At 43.8% G+C, this 25,858-nt stretch overlaps 1 protein-coding gene across 1 annotated transcript; it reads right to left on the bottom strand.

The window, feature by feature from the left end:
- Positions 1 to 6,731: 6,731 nt before the first annotated feature.
- On the bottom strand, positions 6,732 to 19,282 carry CD2 (CD2 molecule). The gene is made up of 5 exons (XM_003892469.3): positions 19,119 to 19,282; positions 18,660 to 18,980; positions 15,345 to 15,575; positions 11,371 to 11,493; positions 6,732 to 7,498 (listed from the first exon to the last, which is right to left on the bottom strand). The coding sequence occupies exons 1-5, from the start codon at positions 19,177 to 19,179 to the stop codon at positions 7,179 to 7,181; spliced, it is 1,056 nt and encodes a 351-aa protein (XP_003892518.1). The 5' UTR covers positions 19,180 to 19,282; the 3' UTR covers positions 6,732 to 7,178.
- Positions 19,283 to 25,858: the final 6,576 nt, after the last annotated feature.

Genomic DNA, 25,858 nt, shown 5'->3' with positions numbered 1-25,858 from the left:
TGGAGTGCAGTGGCATGATCCAGCTCATGACAACCTCTGCCTCCCTGAGGTGGTCCTCCTACCACAGCCTCCTTAGTAGCTGGGACTACCGGTGTGTGCCACCCTGCTGGGCTAGTTTTTTAAGAAAATTATTATAGAAACATGGTCTCACTATATTGCCCAGGCTGGTATCAAACTCCTGGGCTCAAGCAGTCTTCCCGCTTTGACCTCCCAAAGTGCTGGGATTACGGGTGTGATCCAATAAACTTACCCAAGAAAATTTTAACGTTAATGAACTCTAGCTTATCACTTTTTTCTTTCATGGATCTTGCCTTTGATGTTGCGTCTAAAGAGTCACTGCCAAGACCAAGGTCCTCCAGATGTTTTCCAGTTATCTTCTAGGCATTTTATAGTTTTGCATCTAATATTTAGGTCCGGAGATATTCTTCCCCGAGAGTCACTGCGATTTCCCGCTTCACCTGTGCTTGGAGGGAACTGGCGCTTTTCCCGTGCCCTGGCGGCTGGCAGCTCAAAGCCAGAGCTTCCACCTTCTTACTGTGGGCTGGGACCGCCCTGAGGCCCCCTGTCAACCTGGAGCTCCAGCCTCCTCCATCTACCTGTCCACATCTTACTGCTTTCACCTCCACAACGTAGCTTTCAGGAACTTCGCCAAACACTTATTTCTTCACTCATCTCATGATGAGAGGGATCCCGCTGAGAAACGGATGAAGCTGCAGAAACAACGAGGGGGCGGAGTCTTCCTTCAGGAGTCAATACACCAGGCGGAGAGCCGGCTGAATGCGATGGAGTGTGCCTTACACTTGGAAAACACGTAAATCGGTCACTACTGAAACTGCATAAAAACGACCCCCGCTTCCGTCACCTCATTGAGACACATTACCTGAATGAACCAGAGAAATCCATCAAAGAATTGAGTGACCACGTGACCAACTTGTGCAGGACCAGAGCTGGGAATCAAGCCTGGCAGCAATCTCTGGGAGAGAGGGATAAGGACAGCTAAGCCTTAGGCTCATTTCCTGTAGCCACGGGGTGACCTCTCTGGACCAAAGCAGTGCCTGCATGTTCGGGTTTCCTTTACCTTTTCTGTAAGTTATACCAAAACATCCACTTAAGTTCTTTGATTTGTACCATTCCTTAAAATAAATAAATTTGGTACCCTGCCACCAAATTTAGGCCTGTAATTAATTTGAATTGATTTTCGTGAAGGCTGTTAAATCTGTGTCTAGATTCGTTTTTCTCTTTGTGTATGTGGGTGTCCAGTTGTTCCAGCATTATTTGTTGAAGAGACCATTCTTTCTGCATTGCATGGTCTTTACTCCTTTGTCAAATCAGGGGTATCCAATCCTTTGGCTTCCCTGGGCCATATTGGAAGAAGAAGAATGGGGTCACACATAAAATACACTAACACTAACAATAGTTGATGAGTCAAAAAAAAATCTCATAATGTTTTAAGAAAGTTGACAAATTTGTGTCGGGCCACATTCAAAGCCATCCTGGGCTGCATGCTGCCCGTGGGCTAAGGGTTGGACAAGCTTGGGTTAGATGATGACATTTATATGGGTCTCTTCTGGCACTCTATTCTGTTCCATTTGATCTATTTGTCTCTTCTTTCACCAATACCATACTACCTTGATTACTGTAACTTTGTAGTACATCTTGAAGTGGGATAGTTTGGTTCTTCAATTTTGTTCTCCTTCAATATTATGTTGGCTATTCTGGGACTTTTGCCTCTCTATATAAACTTGAGAATCACTTTAATATCCACAAAATAGTTTGTGGGGAATTTTTTTTTTTTTTTTTTTTTTTTTTTTTTTCTGTCTCCTAGGCTGGAGTGCAGTGGCACGATCTTGCCTCACTGCAGCATCTGCTTCTCAGGTTCCAGTGATTCTCCTGCCTCAGCCTCCCAAGTAGCTGGAATTACAGGTGCATGCCACCATGCCCAGCTAATTTTTTGTATTTTTTGTAGCGACAGGGTTTCACCATGTTGACCAGGCTGGTCTCAAACTCCTAACCTGAAGTGATCTGCCCACCTTGGCCTCACCACACCTGGCTCAATTTGCTGGGATTTTGACCAGGATTACACGGAATCTATAAATTGAGTTAGGAAGAACTAACATCTTGGCAACATTGAGTCTTCCTATCCATGAACATAATAGTTCTCCATTTATTTGGTTCTTCTTTAGTTTTGTTTGTTAGAGTTTTGTAGTTTTCTTCATATAAATCTATAGCTAAGTATTTCATTTTTTTGAGTGCTAATGTAAATGGTATTATGTCTTTAATTTCAAATTGCACTTGTTTATTGTTGGTATATGGGAAACTGATGGACTTTTTAATATTAACCTTGTAAGAATTATTTAATACAACCTTGCTATTAATATAATTGCTTATTAGTTCCAGTATTATTTTGCTGTTGATTCTTTCAGATTTTCTACACAGATGATCACATCATCTACAAAGACAGTTTTATTTATTTCTTCCCAACCTGCATACCTTTTATTTCCTTTTCTTGTCTTATTGCATTAGCTAAGACTTCTAATATGATGTTGAGAAACAGTGGTGAGAGGAAACATCCTGATTTCTGATCTTACTGGAAAGTTTAGTTTCTCATTGTTAAGTAAAATGTTAGGTGCATGTCTTTTTTGTAGAATTTTTTTTTTAATCAAGTTGAGAAAGTTTCCCTCTATTCCCAGTTACCAAAAGTTTTTTTTAATAAACAGGCATTGATAAACAGGTGTCAAATTCTTTTTTTGTATCTACTTATAGTATCATGTGATTTTTCTTCATTAGCTTGTGGATATGATAGATTATACTAATTGATTTACAAATGTTGAACCAGCATTGCATACTTGCGATTAATACCACTTGGTTGTAATGTATAGTTCTTTTTATACATTGTCAAATTTGATTTGCTAATATGTTTTGAAAAATTTTGCATCTGTATCTGTGAGAGTTGTTGGCCTGTAGTTTCTTTTTTGTAATGTCATTGTCTGGTAGGCAATTAAAAAGACCAGAATTTTCCCTTGTTTCCTCATCCTTTTCTCTGTGTTGCTATAAATAAACCAGCAAGATGCCATGTGAAGTAATGTCCTGGTATTGTTTTCAGGAAAACCTTGCTTATGAGGCCACGGAGGTGACAGAAGACTTGTGACTCAATCTAGGATTTACGAGGTGGCCTCACAGGTCTGTTCTTTATCTTTAAATGCCTCTGGTGTAGGATTTTATCATTCATTTCTTCCATGTGAGCCAACATTAGGAAACTGACTCAGATGAATCGAACTCATAGCAGACTAAGTCACCTTACAGAGTGCTTATTTATCAATTTATGATGAGCTGTGTCTCTTTTCAATAACTAGCCCATTTATATGTGCCATCCAGGATATTCCTTCTTGAGTATCATGCCAGAAATAAAGCTCACAGTTTTCAGATGCATTCTGTACACAAGGATATATTAGTTACATTACATATATTATTTCCATTTAGTCCTCACTCTAACCTTGTGAGGTGTCATCCTCATTTAATAGATGAGAAAATCAGTGTTCATAGAAGCTGAATAAATTACTCAAGCTTGCAAAGCCAGTGTGAGACAGAGAGAGTCAGAACTTCCTGTCTTCGATACCTGTGAGTCTTCCACAACATTGAACTTCATGGGCACAGAACTGGACACAGAGATGGTCTCACACAAGATTCACGTTACAGTGGAGTTCAAGAGTTAGGAAAGGTCTCCCCCAGGAAATGACTTTCTGTCTGAGCTCTGAAAGAAGAATGTGCACAGGTGAAGAGCCAGGTGAAAAGTGTTGGGTAGTGGGAACAGCATGTGTAATAGCAACAGCGTGCACAGTGGTCTTGAGGTGGCGAATTTATTGGTAAACTTGAGTTGCTGAGTAACTGCAACCCACTGAGCATGGGTAAGGAGCCTAACATTAGAAAATGAGCAAAGGAAAAGGAGCAGGAGGACTGAGATGAAATTGCCAGTTTACAGTTGAGACCATTTTGGAGCTAAGCTGGTCCAGCTGCTATGATTAGACTACTATTTAGGGTGGGCAGATAGGCTATCAGAAACCTCTAAATTTTCTATCTTCATATAACCCTCTAGGATGTTCCAGTGCCTTAAATTATGTGGATATTTTTCCAACATGCTTGGCCTTCTTATTGGAGATTTCCCTGTGGAGGAATAGTTAACTGGGCTACAACTGTTGATTTTTCTTACAATACTGCATTATCTATAGTCTCCAATGTTGCCTACGACTTGAATGCCCATTGGAATCAGCTGGAGAGGTTGTTTAAAAATATGTTTATTTGGCCCCCAACCTAACTTACAGAATTGTCAGCCTTCTTTTTTTCACAAGCTCTACAAATTATTCCTATGCAGCTGGCCTGACTACTTCTCAGAATGTCCATGCTCTGGGACAGGTTCAGTGTCACACAGTGTCAGACAGGTGGGTGATAGCAGCACAAATCTTAAGCAAGGTTCATGTTTCCCACCTAATGGTGGTGCAGGGCAGAGAATCCATCTTATCTTCCCTGGATAAAGATGACAAGGATGTTGTGTATGTTCACTTCCCTTCCTTTCATCAGGACTGTGCTAACCCATCAAATCAATTGGCTAATGATAGCTTCAATAAAGTGCTGGCAGCGATATTGAGAAATGGTCATTGTACTCAAAAATCTTCTTTACTATGCATTTCATCAATTCTAAAATGCATATTTTTTCACATTGTAACATCTCAGGAATGGGACCGTGACTAAAAATTGACTGTATCTTAGTATTTGTTACAACGCAACTGAGAAGTTTTCTTTCTTAGTGGCATATAAAAGAACGGTGCCACTTAAAATCAATGACATCTTCAAATTAGTTAAATACAGTAGTTGAAAAAGAAAGAAAAAGAAAAGAAATGCAAAAAGTTGAAAACAGTAGTTGAAAAATCAATGACATGTTCAAATTAGTTAAATACAGTAGTTGAAAAAGAAACTACATGTTTGTGTAAACAGAAAGCCAAATGAGCCTTGCTCATGCTGCTCCCTCTACATGGGTAATTCTGTACCTCTGCTTCACCAGCTCAATTAATCTATTACAACACAACCCAAATGTCTCTCCTCTAGGAAGCCCTCTTTGTCACCCCAGTCCTACCACTCAGTCTGGGTTCAAAGTCCTTCCTCCGGGTTCACGTACTTGCCTCTGACCTATATTTATCACACTGCACTACATTTGTCCCATGGTCGGTCTGCTTCTTGCCTACCAGATGGTGAGCTCCTTGAAAGCAGAGATGCAATTGTACGCCTCTGTTTTCCTAGTGCCTAGCACAGAGCCTGACAAGTAGTAGAAGTTCAATAAATGTTTGTTGAATGAATGAACGCTGAAGGATTGAATAGGCTGTATGTGTTTTGTACCACATGTAATGCCACAGGACTTCAGAAGAAAGGCAGAGCTCAGGGCTGGATAGCCAGGGAAGATTTTCTTAAGGGAACGGCATATGAGCTACTCTGGTGAGATAGCCAATGAAATCACTCATAGGTGTCATGAAGAATGAGAAAGGGGCAGGGCTGGGACCCTCACCTCTTTTTTCTTTTCTTTTTTTTTTTTTTAAGACGAAGTTTCGCTCTTTTGCCCAGGCTAGAGTGAAGTGATGTGATCTCAGCTCACTGCAACCTCCACAGCCCCGGGTTTAAGCAATTCTCCTGCCTCAACCTCCCGAGTAGCTGGGATTATAGGTGTGTGCCACAATGCCCAGCTAATTTTTTTTAGTAGAGAAGGGGTTTCACCATGTTGGCCAGGCTGGTCTCAAACTCCTGACCTCAGGTGATCTACCTGTCTCGGCCTCCCAAGGTGTTAGGATTACAGGCATGAGCCACCATGCCCGGTCAGAGCCCTCATCCCTCTACTGGGTAGATCTTGTGGCAATTGTTACCTAGCTGGATTTTGTGTTTGAATGTTGGGAGGTGATGAGGTTTCATTCATCATTGCCCTTAGTAATTAACTCTGGGTGCTGGAACAATAGCCTCTCAGATTCAGAGGAAAAAGTAGTTCAATCCTCAGTGAACTGTCACAGGAAGTCCTGAATATACTTAGTTTTTGTGGTTTAGCCCTCAGAGCTTCCTGCCAGAGTGTAACAAGGTTTAGCAAGTCTAAGAAGCCAAGGAGAAGGCGGGCAGACAGGACCACAGACATGGCACCAACATTTCAAAGCAGGTGCCTTCTCACCACCTATTGTTTTAGAACTCCAACTGAAAATTATTTTTTTCTCCCCACTTCCCCCAAAGTACAGCTAGCATGACTGCTAGCTGGGGATGGGGTCTGACCTTTTAATTACAGTCATTTAAGACACTTAAGATTTGATTCAACTGAGTTGTCTCTTAGCCTATCCTTTTGTATGTCATCTGATGAGTTCATGACACCTCCAGTATCCATAGATTCCCCTGTTTTCAAGGATGACAGTACAGATCATTATGACCGTGTCTGAACAGTCAAGGAAGTAAGACCCAAAAGGTTAAGTTTTCTGGTGATTCCTGTTAACATTTGGGCATGGAGGCTTCAATTCGTTATGGAAATCTACAAATAGGTTGTTGGACCCAGCTTTGCAGCTGAAACCTGGGGAGAATGTTCTGGTCATTCTAGTGAGAACTGGATTGAGTTGACTGAATTTGATCCTGCTGTCACACCAGCGAGGCTCTTTCTTATTCGGCAGCCTTCTCTCCTTGATACTGGGGTCCTTCACACAATGAGCAGACTCGGATCTAGTCAAAGCTTTTATTTCACTTTTACTCACAGGATGGTGAGCAAGTGTCCACCAGCGCACATAAGAAACTCCAGAGTCTCTTAAGCAGATAGGCTGCTTGTAGAGAGACCCAGGCACACCAATCACTTGATTTATCGCATCTACACATGATCTGAGAGGGGAAAAGAGATCTCTAAGATTTCTGTGCTCGGTGCTCTACAATTCTTACAATCACATTTATATTGCTTCTCCTTACTGGTGTGATGAAGCTCTCTGAGGAGACCAAAGACTCCAGGTGTTGACCACATGGCTGAGTTCGAAGATGCAGAGGTGGCTGTGACCCACAGCCTCAGGAGGTGACAATGTTCTGCATGTAGAAAACACCTGATGGAAGTATGGGTGTGCACATCAGGAGTGCAGAAATCCACAGTACTTTTTAATTGGAAAAGATAGTTTCTATCTTTTTTAATTAGAGGAAGGGGACAATGAGTTTTCTGCTGCCCCTTGGGGAGGTTTTGGCTGAACTCGAGGTCTGGGGAGGGGCGGGCCTTTCTGCTGGTGAACTTGTGTGCCCGACGGAGCAGGAGGCCTCTTCTGGGGCTGGTGCTGAACGCGGTGTCCAGGAGGCAGGGGACGATGACTAGGTGCCTGGGAACGATGACCAGGTGGTGGAGGAGGATGTTGGGAAGCTGCTGGATTCTGAGGGGTTGATGCTGGAATTTGGTGGGGCTTCCGGCCCCTTTCTTCAGTAGCTACTCTGTGCGCTCTTATCTCCAGCTCCTCATCTGCAACAACAAAACCTCAATAGAGTTCATCTTGGCCAGGTGAAATTGATGTAAATATTGAGTACCTCTCATGTGCAAGGCGACTTGCACATAAAAGGTACTGCTTTGGGGGATGCAATGAGGAAGAAGAAGTTGACCCTACTCTCTGAGAACTCTAAAGCTTATAGGAGAGAAAGAAGTGCTCACCATAAGGTAGAGGGAGAGCCTAGGACTAGAGAACTCAAGGAACCAACAGGAAGAAGACACACAAGTGGAGGGCTTTGTGCCTGATACTCCTGTGATCAGAGAGAGCACTCAGACCTGGAACCCTACCTCTGTGCTGACCTAGAGATTGTTCCCTGAGAGCAAGAACCTCATGGTTAGAGCGCATGGGAAGGGGTTATGAGGAGTTATGGAGGATATTAGTAACTACATTCCTTCTGAGGCATTTCTATGTTAGATCTGCCTTTCCCCCAGTTCTACTGTCATGCAACCCACCTACTGGCAAGAGATTGGAATATGCAGGGGACTTTTTGTCCTTAGAAATTTACTAACTCCTCAGAAATTCATGACCTATCCTCTTGGCCGTAGGAGGGAAAGAATTCCTCCTCTCCTCATCCATCAGGATTTTCTTCTTTGTGTGACTTCAGTCCATGAAAGCATGCCCACAACTACTCGTAATGTAGTTTTTCCTGTACTCTTAAAATCACAGGGAACCTGTGAGGGTGCCTAGCTGCTAGAGACCTGGAGCACCCTGCTGGCCCCTCTGGACTCCTTCAGGCTGTAAGTTAGGTATTTCAGTACAGTAGCTCCAGAGGGAGCAGAGGGAGGTAGGAAGAGAAGATTTCCCTGGGGTGAAATAATTACCTCTTTTCTTTTCTTTTGGAGACAAAGTTTCACTCTTGTTGCCCAGGCTGGAGTGCAATGGCACAATCTTGGCTCACTGCAACCTCCACCTCCCAGGTTCAAGCAATTCTCCTGCTTCAGCCTCCTGAGTAGCTGGGATTACAGGCATGTACCACCATGCCCAGCTAATATTGTATTTTTAGTAGAGACGGGGTTTCTCCATGTTGGTCAGGCTGGTCTTGAACTCCCGACCTCAGGTGATCCGCCCGCCTTGGCTTCCCAAAGTGCGGGAATTACAGGTGTGAGCCACCGCACCCGGCCGAAACAATTACCTCTTACATCTTTATGGAGATGTGTGGCTGGGGAAGCACAAGCCCTCTCTAAGCATCACCCTGTAACTTCCGGATGTTGATTCAAACCAGATGGCCTCCTCTGACTACGGGAAATGTGAGCATCAGGTGGCTTTGAGCGTAGAGTCAAAGTTAGACAATGTGATTTTGATACCTAAGTGGCTCATGTGCTCTGAGCACAAAGAGGAAAGGGCCTCCAGAAAGGGCAAAACACATCCTCTATGCCATCTTCCGTGCCCTGCAGTCGTTGCTTAGGTTATATCCAGTAGACTGTGCAGAGGGCTCTAACCCCTGACCCCAGTTCTGAATTATGGCACAGTGGGTGATCCTTCTTCATCTCCTATGTGGCAAGCTTGCACCGGCCATTGGTTTACTACTCTGTTCACCCACCATTTTTGTTTTTTGTTTGTTTTGTTTTTTTGAGACATGTCTTGCTCTGTTGCCCAGACTGGAGTGCAGTGGTTGATCACATCTCACTGTATTCTCAATTTCCTGGGCTGAAATGATTCACCCACCTCAGCCTCCTGACTAGCTGGGACTACAGGCATACATCACCACACCCGCCTAATTTTTTAATTTATTTTTTAAAGTAGAGACAAGGTCTCACTACATTGCCCAGGCTGGTCCCAAACTCCTGAGTTCAAATGATCCTCCTGCCTCGGCCTCCCAAAGTGCTGAGATTACAGGTGTGAGCCACCACACCTGGCCCATCCACCACTTTGTTCATTTGTCCTTCCAATGTTTATTCCTCATCTTCTAAGTGTTAAGTGTCATTGTGACTTAGACACAAATTGTCCTCAGGAAGACTAAAATCAAGTAAGAGGCGAGCAAGAACTGAAAATTGCAATGTCAATTTCTGTGAAGAGCCCAGGGCCACCGGAAAGTATAGACAGAGGCACATGCGTTCTGGTAGGAGGAATGGGGTGTGACCACATGGCTGAGACTGCAGGCAGGGTTGGACAGACAAGGCTGGCTATGACTCTGTGCACCCTGCCTGGTTCAAGCAGGACAGTGGGTCTCAGCCTGCCCACCCCAGCAGCTGCAGCTGGCACCTAAACGTGTGCTCCCAGGAATTCCTCCAGGCTCATTGTCCTTCTCCCTTGTTTGCATCTCCTGGTCACTCAACCCAAGGCGTGACTGGGATGAGGCAAGTGAGGCTGACAGGCATGCAGTTTAAAGAGGCACCAACTTTCAGGTTGTGTGAGGGCAGGTCAGCCTCCTTAAATTCTGTGCCCTAAATTCTGGGCTCCTTGCCTCAGCCTAGGCCTGAGTCAACCTACTGGTGATAGGATTTAAGGCAAATAATTGAACCTCACTGAATTTAAGTTTACTCAACTATGTTGTTATCTGTCTCCTAAGATCACTCTGAAAGCTGGATGCACTAATAGATATAAAACACAGGGACTAATGACTTTTTTCTTTTATCAGCATGAGCTAACCACCATGCTGGTCTTCTCAGCCTGGCGATGGCAGAGATCACCTTGTCTTGGGGTGACAAGTGAGGTCCACCTTGGAAGAAGATGTGGTCTTCGACTATTAGTCAATGGAGAAGGGGTCTTTGCTGGAGGGGAGCATGGAGAACAGCCAGAGCTGGGCACAGAGGAGGGCAAGCCGGGCATGCCTAAGGGCCCTGCCAGTGATTCAGCTGCACTGTGGTGGAAAGTGTGGGACAATGGTGGTGGGAAGAATGGGGCTAAGTTCAGGAAGATGTTTCGGAACCTGGGCTGGGGGCAGTGGCGTGATGGGACGTGGGGCTGAGGGACCACAGCCGACGGGGAGGCAGAGGGAGAACAGAGGAAGAAGTTTGAGGTAAAGAAACCAAATCCAGAGGGCACAGAGCCCAAGGCCACCGCTGCCTGGGGAAATCTGGACCACCTCCCTGGGCAGCACTGGAAGCAGGTGGTGCGGCTGTGCCTGCAGGTTCTAGGGAGAGATCAAGTCCTGCTGTGAACGTGAATTGCAGAGAACCCCAGGGCCTGTTCCCTTGGCTGCAAGTCCCGCCAATGGCTGACACCCTCATCTGTGCTCCGACAGTGACCCTGGGTTGGCCATTCTCTGAAGTGTTTTGCTTTGGCTGGCCTGGATGCTCCCTGAGCCAGCTCCCCTTTTCATTGCTGATAGGTTGTCGGACAGGCCTGATCCGAGGAGAAACTCTCAACCCTAACACATCCCTCAAACAGAGAATTGGCAAAGGGGGCACAGTCACCCTGCTAGCTGTTTTCCTGTGAGTACCTGATGACCTGAATGATTTTCCCTGTGTTTCTAGGAGCTTGATCCTGAACCAAGCTCCTAGACTGAACCCAAGACTAAGTCCACAGTCTTCGGTCACCCATAGACAGGACATTTATTGCTAGAAACGGCGTTTTGGAGCTAACCTTTCTACCTATGTAGAGAAGTGTGGCTCATTCAAAAGATGTTCACATTAGCCTGTCACCAAGTAGGCCTCAGTGGTGGATTCCAATGAGGCCAACTGGATTCAGTGTCTCAAAGCTCCCACATTGTCACCACTAAGAATTTGTTTTTCAAAAATCAAGCTAACCACAAAATGAAACAAGCTATACCCGCTGGCTACAACCCTGACATTCCGAAACTACCTATTTCCATTATTTTCTCTGCAGATTCAAGGTGTCATCCCCATGAGCTGTTTCATGGGGATTTTGCTGGGGCCTGCGGTGGGACAAAAGAAGGGGAGCTTACCATTTCTCCGACTCCTCTGTTTTTTCCTTTTGGTGATGTAGAAAACGAGCAGTGCCACAAAGACCATCAAGAGGCTGCCTCCTCCACAAATGCCGATTATGAGATAGATGTCCAGACCTTTCTCTGCAAAAGGAAGAGAAGTGGGTTGGCCGGGAGGGGTCCAGGCAGAGAGGCCGTTACTCTGGCCAAGGACGCTGCCTCCTGCATCCAGCAGATAAGAGAGCTTGTTGGGACCTTTCACCCCATAGCTCCCAGGCTCACAAAGGGTGGTGAGTGGTGTCAACCCTGGGAGGACCCAAGGTCCTGGGGAAGCTCCATCTGCAGGCTCCTTGGGAAACTGCTCTCAGGGACTAGAAATGCCTGACTGCTCATGCACCAAGGCCTGCCTGCCCACTGCCCCCGTCATGGACAGCATCACAAACTTTTAGATCCGAGGATCTTAGAGATACTCTAAAGGAACCTCTAGTTTCAAACATGAGGCCCCAAGAGGGAGGATGAGTTGCCCGAAGCCACAAAATATCTGTTGCTGAGCAGTTCCCTTAAGCAACCCCTTGTCTCGGTGTTTCTGCGCTGTTGATCCTGCTCTCGTCTCTGGCTACCCCGCCCCCCGCACCATGATTCCTTCTCACCCTCTCTACCAGGCAGTTTCCAAACACTCAGGGTAAATATTTCACTTGTCCGGCCCAGCACTCTGACCTCATGGCCAGCACCCCCTCACAGAGTTTCCCTGGAGCCACGAGAGAAACCAGGCATACAGTGCGTTAGTAACAGCAGTAGACTTAGTCTTCAATTTCTGGACCTTCAGTCACTGTAATGCAACGAGGAAAACAGTGACTTCGGTGTTAAGGGAAATGGGTTTGGTCTAGGCTTTTCTAGGCAAGAGCTGTAGTGAACTTTGGAGAGTTACTTCACCCCTCTGAGCCTGTTTCCTTCTTTGTAAAGTGGAGATAATGAAACCTACATCATAAGGTGGCTGTTGGAAGTCAATCAGATAATGGATATGAAAGTGCTTTGTAAACTGTAAAACAACACAAATGTGAGGTCTCACTCTTACTAGTGTTCTCGCACTGGTATTTCTGGGAGCTGTTTCCCAGAAACAGGGGAAACGGGAGGGCTGTCTGCCCTTTGTGAGTCAATAGCAGTTAGAGAAGCAGCAGTGGGGCTGGGGTCAGGGGATGGAGTCATCTAAAGAACAAACTAGAACTTGGCCCAGCATCACAAAAGAAATGCTCCTCCAGGCAAAAAAGATCCTAGGGAGACACTGTTATACATGAAGCCCAGGATGGGCCCCAAGGAGAGGGTCAGAGGCTCAGAAACCAAGTTTAACAGATTATCAGACTGCAGTGGTTTGTTCATCTTGGCTTTCTTTCCTGAAGTCTCTCTCCGACCCATTCTTTGCCTGCCAGTTACACAACATCTCTAAGCTCTACTGATGAAGAGGCCTCCACCAGAGAAGCAGGCATAATCTTAAACCATTGAAATTAGGTCAGTAAAGGATTCAGGGCCCTTTAGGCCCTACTGGCTTGGAGGAGGGGCAGGAGATACCAGAGGCCACTTCCTGCTGAGCTTGAGAACTTTTCAGATTTGACCCGGGGTGGGGCAGGGCAGGCCTGAAATGCTTTGGGGAGCACATGGCTAAGTCATGCAGCCACCAGCTCCATCTCTGAGTTGTCAGGTAGGGTGGCCACAACTTTATCTTGGGCACATGCAGGAATGTAGGCAATGCTTTACCCAGCCTGCTCTCCAGTTTGTCCAGTGTGGCGCCATGGGACACCTGGTAGTGCTCGTGGTGGGGAATGTTCCATTATGTTTCAGAAGCAGCGGTGGCACTGTCAGTCAAACATATGCCCTCCCAGTTCCTAAATCCAGGCATACTATCTTCCTACAGTTTCTCTTGGAGATCACATGCCCATGAGTTTATGTGATAAAGTATTTTTGCGCATCAGAATCTGTTCCTTCCTCCTAGTGTTTTGGTTTTAAGTATGTAAACGCTCACCTAATCTGAACCAAATGTTTAGACTCTGATCATTGCTCCTCTCTGCCTTGGCCTTTCAGAATAAAACTTCCAAATCCCTTTTCAGGTCTTTAAGAGCAGCTCCTCCACCCTAATCTCTCCCCAGGTATTCTTCCCATCTCCCTAGTGGTCCTTCTCCCAACCAGCTTCTGATCTGCACCATAGAATAAGGGACATAAGTGTTCCAGCCTTCAAACCTTGGCTGCTCCCAAGGTCCTCCTTCTCTCCCTCCTTCCATCCCTGATACACACACATTTTTACACTTGTGGGTTCCAGTTAAAATAAACATGAAAAGTAGGGTTGTCAGATATAATGCAAAACACCCAGTTAAATTTGAATTTCAGATAAACAATGAATAATTTCTAGCCTAAGTATGTTCCATGCAATATCTGAAACATACTTATACTGTATTTTTATTTGCTATATCTGACAACTCTAATCAAAGATCTCCCGAGGACACTGCAGTGGCTCATGCCTATAATCCCAGCACTTTGGGAGGCTGAGGTGGGAGGACTGTGTGAGCACAGGAGTTCGAGACCAGCCTGGGCAACACAGTGAGACCTTATTTCTACAAAAAAAATAAAAATTAGCTGGGTTTGGTGGCATCCTCCTGTAGTCTCAGCTACTGGGGAGGCTGAGGTGGGAGGATCGCTTGAGCCTGGAAGGTCGAGGCTGCGGTGAGCTATGATCATACAACCGCACTCCAGCCTTAGCAACAGAGCAAAATCCTGTCTTAAAAAAAAAAAAAAAAAAAAAGAAGAAGTTGTGAAGTCAAGGAGAGGCAACTTCACTCACTGTGCCTCAGTGATAGGGGAATGTGGGAGAATGACTGGTGGGAAAACCGGGGGTGAAGTGATGCTGGTCAAGTTGGTGATTGGCAGATTCTCAGATGCCTTCAATGACCCCTGCTTCCTGGTATTCTCACCTATATGCAATCCCCTTTGATTGAATGTGGGCTAGACTTATTAATTTGCTTCTAATGAATAGAACACAGCAGAAGTGAATGGGATATCACTCCTGAGATTAAGTTACAAAAAGACCATGGCTTTTGTCCTGGACACTTATTCCTGCTCTTTCTTAGAGGGCTCTGAGGGAAGCTAGCTGCCATATTGTGAGGCAGCCCAATGGCCCACATGAATGAACTTGGAAGTGGATCCAAGAGCCTACTCATCTAATAGTCTGTGAACATGGTGCTTATTTTCTTCGTGGGCCAGGAAGCTGAAGCCTAGAGAGGGGAAGAAACTCTTTCAAGATTCTCTGGCTAAATTTGGACAGACCCAAACTAGAAGTCCAGACCTCTACTCCCAGGCGAGAGCTTGGGCACTACAGCAGGCTGCCTCTCAGAAATGCTTCTGGAGGTCACGTCAGGCTGGGACACTGGGGATCCATTACGGTCTTGGAGTTTTGAGATTTTCTGGAGCTAGTCCCCAAGCCTTGCCATCCTGCTGTGTGCCAGGAGTGTTGCCTTGCTGTCCACAGTCCTCTGGCCTCAAGGGCTCCATTCCCCCATGTCCCTGCCCCTCAGGGTTTCTGCAACCTTTATTCCTGATAGGAGGCGCTGACCACTGACGATCTTTAGGGGAGCAGTTGGAATCATGTCACTAACTAGCCAAGGGACCTTGGGCAAGTCAGTTTCCCTCTCTGGAAAATGGGGTTTTGCATGAGATACTCTCTACAGCTCCTCCCTCTTCAGTTTTGCAATTCTTTCTCCTAGAAGAGGATCTTTAAAATTGCTTGTGGTCAAATTGTGCTCAGTGGGACGACTCCCAGGATGGGTAACCATAGAATACCACCCCCCCGAGGCTTCCCTTGAAGGTTTCCAGGAGGAAGAGATATGTTTTCACACTTCATCCTGAGCCAGGGCTGCCTCCCAGCATGAGCACCTGTGACCTGGAGCAGCGTGCCTCTACCTCCTGAGGGCCTGGAGAGCTGTGTTTGTGAAGTGACGCCTGCCACGCACCTGGACAGCTGACAGTCTCCATCCTGGATTCCTTGCTGACTTTGTTCCCTGCTGTGCACTTGAATTTCGCACTCAGGCTGGTGGTCCACTTGTGTGTGATGACCCTCTGAGAAAGTTTTAGATGTTTCCCATCTTGATACAGGTTTAATTCGGGGTCAGTTCCATTCATTACTTCACAGGTCAGGGTTGTGTTGATACAAGTCCAGGAGATCTTTGGTTCTGAGACCCTCTCTAAAAAGAAAATAAAGATCCAGTTCAATTTAGGCCATTTTCTGATTTTAATGAGCATATCTATTTATACAGTGGGGGATGGAGTCAGTTAGGGACAAGGGAACCATGTCAAAGACCTCTAGCACCTTTTGGAAATGATTTTATTTACAAAGAGCATTCAGAAAAAAATTATTTCTGATGACATTCATAGATACATTTTGCCACTAAATAAGGTATCATATGTAATGTTTATATGCTGTCTTATACCTTAAAATGCTTTCACGTGTATGATATCACTTAATCCTAACAGAGAGACTGATGTTTTTCTTCCCATTTACAGAAAAAAATGTTCAAGGCTCTGAGAGGTTCAGTGGGTGGCCTTAGGGCACCATCTAAATAAAACATGGCAGTCAGGGTTTAGGAATATGGCTAAGAGGGTGCCTCGGGAGTTTGAGAAGGGCAATGCTTTAAGAGCAGCCAGGAACCCCATCCTGGAGGAATCGCCACACTGACATGTGAACGGGGACCTCGGATACTTCTGCCCCAACCAAATTCCTGGCGCAGAAGGCCAGGTGGGTACATGTGAGCACGTGGGTGTCCAAGGAGCTCAAGGCTCTGGGGAAAAAGAGCACCTGCCTGGGAACCAGAGACTTGGTTCTGCCTTTTCCCAGCCCAGAGCTGCTCAGCCGCTCACAGGGTCTACACTGGCCCTCCTCAGAGCATCGGAAAAGGATCAGAAAAACATGCCCCACCTGTCACAAAAGGAGCAACATGTGGCAAAGTCCTGGGCAGATCATTAGGCACTGACATTATTAGTGGTAGTTCATGCGTTCAATAATCACAAACTTCTTGCCTTTCCCGGAGAGAGACTGCATCATAAAAGGAAAATGCCTGGGCTTGACATTAGATGGCTCAGGTCTACATCCTAGCCCCATCACTTCCTAGCTGTGTGACCTTCTCTTTTTCCTCCTCCTCTGGTGTTTTTTTTTTTTTTCTAATTCTTTGCTTTGTTTCCCCCAGACTTGCCACTTTTCCCTCTCAGTTTCTCTCCATTCATAATATAGACCCACTAGCTTATTTTTCAATGATTCCCTCCCACTCTGACTTCCAGACACCAATATCTTCCCCATGGAACATCACAGTCAAACTTCATTTATGTCCCAATATATATAGGCATGCAGAAATTAAATTAAAAGTTTTCTTCTCATCCCATGATGATCAGTTCTAAGATGCTATTGGTGTTACTGAGAAGGAAGAAAATGGAAAGTATCAACACTCAGCAACCAGTTAGTACATAGTCTAGGGGTTGGGTCATGAAGTTTGCCTGTCTCTTCAGAATGGATTTTTTTTTTTTTCTACTTATAACAGTAACACAGTAACATGATTGTGATGATGGTTGCAAAACTGAATATACTAAAGGCCATTTTAGTATATGGACAAATTGAATGCTAGGTGAATTATCTCAATGAAGCTGCTTGGAAAAAAAAGAAAAGGTCATCATCCTTGCCAAAAAGACCTCTGAGTTTGAATCCTGACTTTGCTCCTGTCAAGCAATGAGACCTTGGACAAGCTGCTTCTGACTAGGTCTCTGTTTTCTTACATATAACAAGGAGATAATAACAGCTATGTCTCAGTATTGTTGGGAGCTTTAAGTAAGATCATGTAAGCAAGCACCTGACCCCTAGCTGGTAGCCACTATTTCCACCGCAATGCTAAATGCGACCCAAATGTGAAAACACCAGCATGGTCTCCCGCGTAGGGCTCACACTCAAAACAGGACACTCAAATTTTGTGCTGTTTGGAGTCCTGAGATCTGTGGTTTCCAGAGCCTATAATCAGGGGCCCTTTTGAGCACCATGCTCAACCCCACTACATTTCTACAAGGTGCTCCCACTCAGGGTTGCAGGACTAGGGTGTGGAAAGTTGTCACTGCAGGGGAGCTGACAGTGTCTGGGATTGCTGGACTGGGCAATCTGACACTATCTGGGATTGCTGGTAGGCCCAGGTGCTGAAGACGGGGCTGGAGACAGAGAGGAAGAAGGAGGGGACCCTGTTTCTGGTGACATTTTCTGTGTGAAGCACAGAAATGCTTATTTGCTCACTGAATGGCTGGCCTGTGTCATTCTGGGGTTCCTGTCTGCCTCCCCAAGTCAAGCGCAGCTTCTTCTTTTTCCTTCTTATGACTCCCTCCCCAGCATCCCCTGGGCTTTCAACTTCAATGGCGTTTCGATTCCACTTTCTCTTCCTTCTCTCCCTTGCCCAAGCCACCTTTCTCTATGCCTGACCCTTATTATCCTCATTCTTCCCATTTTACAGGCACCCTTTGGTCTCAGCCAGTGGTGACTGACTTTGGCTGCTCATTATAATCCCCCAGGGAGCTTTATAACCTAATGATACCCAGGCCGCATGCAAAAACATCTGATTTAATTGGTCCTCACTTCCCTTGGATCACGGCAGCAGCTTTCTGACTAGTCTCCCTAACCCCATCCTCAATATCCACTCCTGCCCTCCCAGTACAGGTAGAGATAAATAAAGCCACACCTTGTGCATCTTCTACACATATTAGCAAAAATCACCTATCACCTTGGATCGCTCTGACAAGCAGATCCAAAACGAGGGCTGTTCATCCTTAAATATGTTGTTTCCAGGCCTTTTCTGCCATATAACTCCTCCTTCAGGGCAGCCTGGCTTGAAATGGGCTCTGTCGATGAAAGGCCCGCTGCTCTCCAGTCAGCCTCTTCCCGCCCCACTCTTAACTTGCCCATTCATCAGCAACCTGGAACAGTTGCCTTTTCTCTCTGCCCACCTGTGTCCCTCTCCTGATTAATGCCACCTCAATCCAGGTTCTTCACCCAGCCCCACATTCCTGTAACCACCTGAAGAGAGAGTTGTAGGCAGGTAGACTTCAGATGTGTCTATCAGATGTGTGGATCCCATTCCAGCATTGGACCACAGTCTCCACTGGGGCAGGAGACATGCATCTGATTTCCTGCACAGCCCCCCTGGAGGCAGAGGTCAGCGCTGGGGAATATTATAAATGCTATTTTCCAACTTGCCAAATAGCACCCACACTGAAATAAAGCAATTAAGGGAATGAACACTTACCTTGAATCTTCAAATCAAATGTTTTTTCCAACACATTTTTTCCTTTTGTATCGTATATTGATACCTTGTAGCTATCCTGATCATGGATCTTCAGATGCTTAATTTTCAGAGTTCCGTTTTTAAATAGCTTATATGCATCTTTTTCCTCGAAAGTGTCCTTCTCTTTTCTGAATTGTGCAATCTTTTTCTTGTCTGAAGTTTTTTCCCATTTTATATCATCAATATCATCACTCATTTGAAAACTAGGAATGTCCAAGTCGATGTCCTGACCCAGCGCTCCCCAGGTTTCCAAAGCATTCCTAATCTCTTTGGAGACTGCACCTAGAAAAAGCAAAAGAGTTACTGAGAGTCACCTCCAGGGAAGGTTGGGTTGGGACTTCTTTGGCTCTTATGCTTACTTCAGGGTCTCCGAAGAAGAAGCTTCTAACCGTGACAGTGGAGACCCATCCACCAACTTACCTTTGGAAGAAACGTGGAAAATTAGAAGGAAGCTGGTCACAATTTTACATGGAAGGCTCATCTTAGGAGTTAGTTTCCTCTTTTGATTCTGAGCTCTTCATGCAAAAGGAACTGAAGTGAGACTGGTGGAGTCCACACCCCGAGAACTTAACCACGTGCCTCTCTTTACATCTTTTACAGTAACATAAAACACAGCACACATACACAGAGAGCGAGAGCGCGCACAAGCCAGCCCTTCTGATGTGCTCCTTTACCAAAGCAGATGTGTTTATGAGTGTGTGTTTTCTTACCGCATTTTAATCCTCACAAAAAATTGGGATGGATGGATTTTCTCATCTCAGTGAAAGAGAAAAGGAACATAGAGGCTAAGTAGATGACTAAGGATCAGTCTTTTGTAAACAAGAAGCCAAATTCAACCACCCAGCCTTTTATCCACTTAGGTATACTGTCCCTAACAAGACCACAGAGAAATATAGGTAAATGTTCACAAGCCAATAGCAGAATGCAAATATTTATCCTATATGATTATAAATATTGAAAAGTATGCCCATAAAATGATTAGGAAATTGATTTTTTTGTTTCTCCAAAGATATTTTTCATGTTCTAAAATCGTTTTTGTGATGAAAAGAAAGAAATTAAGTATCAGCTGTAAATGCTTGCAATCCCCAAATCCTATGTTCCGTGTACATTTTACAACTCTAGTGAAATTCACAGTTAGGTAAATAGAAACTTGTTCCAAAACAAAGAAGCATGGAGACTATGAAATACAATTAAACCACCAAAACAAACGAGTCAAAAGCATTTAAAGTGATTAACATTATAGGTGGTTAAGAAAAAGGAGAGATTAGGAGAAAAAAGAAATGAGGGAGAGAAAAAGAGAACAGAAATTTGTGACACAAGGAAAGAGACAATGATGCAGAGATGCATGTGCCCTGAAAAGATGCCTAAAAAGAGGAATAACCATGACAGACTTCCAAAGCACATTTTCAGCGTTACAATTCTTTAGGTCCCATTTTATATTTTTACAATTCTTTAGGTCCCATTTATATTTTTTAGTTTTAAAAACTGTAAAAGAGGTGCTCGTTTTCTTTTTCAACTCTAAGTACAAATATGGATATTATCTGTCAGAAAGTTGCCGAGGAAATGAAATTAAGTCAAAGCAGTTGTTTGCTATTACCGGGTAAAAGGAAGCCCAAATATTTACCTCATGGTCGTATGAGCATCTTCCACAATAATGCACAAGAGTTGAATTAAAATTTTAAATGCAAAAATACTACAATAATGCTAAAAGGAGGCCGGGCGTGGTGGCTCACAGCTATAATCCCAGCACTCTGGGAGGCCGAGGCGGACCTCCTCACCTTAGGTCAGGAGTTCAAGACCAACCTGGCCAACGTGGTGAAACCCCATCTCTACTAAAACTACAAAAATTAGCCAGGCATGGTGACGTGTGCCTGTAATTCCAGCTACTCAGGAGGCTGAGGCAGGCGAAGTGCTTGAACCTGGGAAGCAGAGGTTGCAGTGAGCCAGGATGGTGCCACTGCACTCCAGCCTAGGTGGCAGAGTGAGACTCTGTCTCAAAAAAATAAAATAAAATAAAATAATTAATTAATTAAAATGCTAAAAGGACAATACAGAAAGATATTCTTATAGCTTGAGTACGGAAGGCCTATCTACATATAACACATAATCCAAAGTAAGAAGGAAAGGATGAACACAATTGATGATGTAAAGAAGTAAGATTTATGTGCAGATGAAGAAATAAGGAACAAAATGAAAAGGCATGACAAAATACTTGCGATATGTATAAAATTATTAATATTCAAAACAGAAATAATTCTTATCAATCAATACAAAATAGTTTTTAAAATGGGCAAAGGATATAAATGATCAGCTTACAGAAGAAGTACTTCACAGAAGAAATATCAAACCCGCAAGAGGAGTCCAATGTCACCAAAATTATATGCATATATCTTAGCTATAAAATACCATTTTTCACCATCAGATTGGCAAAATTAGGAAAAATGATAATTTACATGATTAACATGAATGTGTGGAGAAATGAACCTTCAGACAACATCAGAGGGAATATAAATCAATACCTTCTGGGGAAAGGAATTTATCATTTCCACCAAACTTTAAAATTTGTCTTTTTTTCACCGAGTGATTTTAACTTCAGAAATCTATCCCACACAAATGAAAGCACGGCTGTGTTAAAATGCTGTTCAAGGACATTCGTTGTATCATTTTTGTAATAAAAAATTGCAAACCAGTAAAATTATAGTATATTCATATTATGAAATATTGCATAAGCATCAAAATAGTGTAACATAGGCCTAAAAGTAAGACATGGAAAGATGCTTTTGGAAAATCACATGAAAAGAGTAAATTGCAAAACAATATCTATAGGATTAGTCCTTTTTATATATGATACTGTGCTTATACTATGCTACGGGTATACCAGTATACTGTATCATACTCTGTTGTCATTAAGGTATGTGTGAGAAAAAAGCCTGAAAGGGCTGATGGTGAATTTTTTTACAGTGCTTGTCTTTCAGGTATTAGACTGCGAGAGAACCGAAATGAAATCTTCACTTCTTACCTTTGTAAACCAAAAAATACTTGAGACAGGTCTCAATCAATTTAGAAGTTTACTTCATCAACATTAAGGACAAAAAGGAACACAGAACCACAGGAACAATCTGTGGTTTGTGCCTTTTTCTCAACATGATTTTGAAGGCTTCAGTATTTAAAGGGGAAAAGCCGGTCAGAGGGGAAGGAGGGAGGATACGGTCACATTACTGAATCCATATGTTGCAAGAGAAAAGAAGCAGGTAGGGGAATGGTCAATTGTGTATTCTTCTCATGCTCAGTAAATTGGCACTTTCATAAGATAAGGTGAACATAGAGTAGCTACCCCTGGAGACAGCAGCTTTTTGTCTGTAGTTGTCTGCTTAGGAACTCAAGGAAAGGCAGTTTCTTGCGTGACTCAACTTTCAGTTTTTTTTTCCTTTTGGCATAATGAATTGGGGTCCTGGCATTTTATTTTTCTTTCACATTTTATTAATTTCTGTGAAGTTTAAAATTTTGGAAGTAAACATTTTTTTTGTAATAAAAAATGTCTTTTTAAGAAAGGATGCTTAGGGCACACATATTTTTTCAAAAGTATCTGCCAACCCAGAGGAGTAGCACAGAGCTTCCCTGCTTGTGAGTGGCTGACCCACCAGCCGCTGTCCAACTCCAGTCTGTCAAGGCCTGGTGGAGAGAAGGTGGCACTGGCCATCCTCTCCCCCGTCTCAGCTTTTGAGTGCGCTTGCCCTCTCTTCCTCTCACTTTCCTCATGGAGCATGTGAAGAGCAGCTTTCTGCTCCTCTATTTGAAACATTGATTTTGCTCCTCTAAAACTAATTCTACTCTGAGTGATGAGCATGGCTTCAAGGGCAGAAACCATGAAAAAGAAAGAGATCGGTAGATCTGACTCTGTAAAATGTGAAAACTTTGTATTTTTCCATAAAAAAATTAAAAGAATGCACTAAAAGGAGCAAATTACTTGCAAGATACATGACAAAGGCATAACAATTTTTTTTTAATTTTAGAGACAGGGTTTTGCTCTGTTTCAGGAAGGAGTGCAGTGGCATGATCACAATATACTGCAGCCTTGACCTCCTGAGCTCAAGTGATCTTCCTGCCCCAGCCTCCTGAGTAGCTGGGAATACAGACATGTGGCACCATGCCTGGCTATTTTTTTTTAAATTTTTTGTAGAGACTGGGGTCTCACTATGTTGCCCAGGCTGATCTTGAACTCCTGGGCTCAAGTGATCCTCCCACCTTGGCCTCCCAAAGTGTTGGGATGACAGATGTGGGCCACCGTGCCTGGTAAACATTAAATTTTTAATATTAAATTTTTCTTGTAAACATAGAAAAGATAGACACCTTAATATTAAAATAGGTCAAAGTCATAAAAGGAGCAATCCACAAAAGAAGAATTTTGTTTCTATTTATGAATAAAGGAATGTCAGTTTTAACATGGATGCATTTTTCATCTTCATTTGAAAAATGAAAACATAGTGTTGATGATGGTGAAAGTGGGCGTTCTTGTATATAGCGTTCTCGTATATAGGAGAATTGCAAATAGGTATAGTTTCTGGTGGGCAATTTGTCAGTGTGAATTAGAAGTATCAAAAATATGTGGATTTCTAACAAGTCCACAAGGATGATTTTATCATAAGGAAATAATGAAGGCTATGTACTAGACTTGGCTATAAATTTATACACTGCAGTATTTTAAAGCCAAAATTGGAAACAATTTAAATGTCTAAGAGAAGGAAATTGGTTAAGTAAATCATGACATAGACAAGCTGTGGAATATGACAAAAACAGATCCCAATTGTAGGAGAGGAGAAAAGTAATCTTTTTCTTCTGCTCATCTTAGATTCTCTGGCTAGAACCCTGTAAACTAGACTGGGAAAAGGCAGGTTAACAAGGGAAACATTGAAGTTGATTAAGATGTGTATCCCTCATAAACATGGGAGCACCCAGTGGTGAGTAACCCAAAGGGATGTTAGAACTTGGACTTGTAGAGTATCTTAGGCTAAACAAACAAAAAGGGATTTGGGGCTTCTGGGTGGGAGAGGCAGGTTATTGAATAACCAGGAAAAGTGTGGTAAACAATGAGTTATTTAGTAAGGTTTGTTGGCAGATTGAAGCCAATGCCTTCTCCATTGATAAGAGTTGTTAAGAGTCCTCCTCTTCTGGATACAGGAGAGGGAGATACCTTTTACAAATGGGTATTTTCTTCAGAAATTGTAAATTTTCTTTACAAAAGAAAAATCTCGTGCCGTGTTTTTAAAGCTTTTACTGCCTCTGCTGGTTCATGATGGCCTTTTGCTCAAAATAACCCATATGCTAAAAAGGCATGTTTTAGGGTGGCACTGAAGTAGGAGGTGGAACTTGACTCTGGAGGTGGGGCTTGGACACTGAACCAAATTGAGGACAAGCTAAAACAGAGATGGGTGGAAGCAGCTTTCCATAGGACATGCCCACCAGTGTGCCATTTTGGTTTACTGTTGCCATGGCAATACCCAACCTTTACCACCTTTTTCCAAGACAATGACCTGGAGACCCAGAAGTTACAACCCTTTTCCTAGAAATCTCTGCATAATCTGCCCTTTAATTTGCATATAATTACAATGGGTACAAATGGGACTGCAAAACTACCTTTAAGCTGATACTCTAGGCAGTAGTGTAGTGTAGTGTATACCTGCTCTGACTGTAGTGTATACCTGCTCTGCAAGGAGCAGTACCTCTGCTGCTGCTTCAATAAAAGTTGCAGTCTAACACCACCAGCTCACCCTTTATTCTTTCCTGAGTGAAGCCAAGAACACTCCCAGGCTAAGCCCCAATGGGGCTTACCTGTCCTACATCAGCATCTTCTGGTACCCTTCACAATCAACAATATAGTCCCATTTTATTTCTCGAAAAGCATGTGTTGGGTGAGTCTCTTGCAGAATGTCCCCAGGGTGCTGGTTCCTGTGTGGTGGAATAATAGATACTATTCTGTTCTCCTTGCTTGCTGTTGCTATTCTAATATATCTAGATTGAACATGTATTGTCCTTCAGTTGAATTCTGTTTAATTCTAAGTGGACCTACCACTTCAGTAAACGTTCTGAGTGCTGAGGCAGGTGCAGTCCCTGCCTTTGAGTCTTTGCATTTCAGGGGACCATGTACTTGGTGACTCATTCCAGTTCCTCCCTCGCCACTCTTGCTGCAATGTACGGGCTGGCGCTTGCTCTATCTTCACTGATTCTTTTTCTTACCTAAACTCACACTCCTGCAGAAGTACACTACAGGGAGGAGAATAAGAAGCAGAGAAGGAAGAAAACATTTTTGGAGGTCTTACTTTAGGTTGACTTCTTATTCCCTGATTAGTAAAATATTGATGGTCTTGACTTCTACCTCCCTTTCCCTTTGTCAAAGGAGAGCCTTAACAAGGCTCAGGTCAAGTCAGGACTGATAGAAATAAGTACTCCGTGCTAGAAGGAAAAACCAGCACTTAGAAGATTTCTCAGCAAGGCACATTTACTTCTGCAGAAGGGTGCTGCCTGCGTCCCTCTGATTTTAAGAGCACACTGAGCAGGGTAGCACAGGGGTTTTTATCCCTAACACAGTTCCTGTTTCTGTGTCCTTTCCCCACTGGCTGGAGTCAGACTACACAGTCTAAGCTGACCCAAATGGCTAGTGTTTGAAATTGAATAAGGCCAATTAGGCAGGAAGGGAGAGGCTGTCCATTACCAACTAGGCGAGAAGGGTTGTTTACAGAGTAAGAGGTTTGCTAGTTACAGATTAAGCAGAGAAACAAGTGCTCATTACAGATTAAGCAGAGTAACAAGTGCTCATTATAGATTAAGAAAGACCAAGGAAGCTTTGAAGAGGAACTTATTATTTTTGGCAAATTTCCCCCTCTTGACTTTATAGTTCTTCTTCTTCAAATTTCCTTAACATATCCTGGCTTTGTTAGTCCTCTTGGTCATTTAGGAGTAGGAACTTATCTGAGTAGGATGAAGGAGAATAGAGGGGGTTTTGTGAGGGCTTTTCCTTTTTTTTTTTTTTTTTTGAGACGGAGTCTCGCTCTGTCGCCCAGGCTGGAGTGCAGTGGCACGATCTCAGCTCACTGCAAGCTCCGCCTCCCGGGTTTACGCCATTCTCCTGCCTCAGCCTCCCAAGTAGCTGGGACTACAGGCAC

Source organism: Papio anubis, chromosome 1 (genome assembly GCF_008728515.1).
Source record: "Papio anubis isolate 15944 chromosome 1, Panubis1.0, whole genome shotgun sequence".
NCBI classification, from domain to species: domain Eukaryota; kingdom Metazoa; phylum Chordata; class Mammalia; order Primates; family Cercopithecidae; genus Papio; species Papio anubis.
This window is presented reverse-complemented; position numbering and strand designations above follow the sequence as displayed.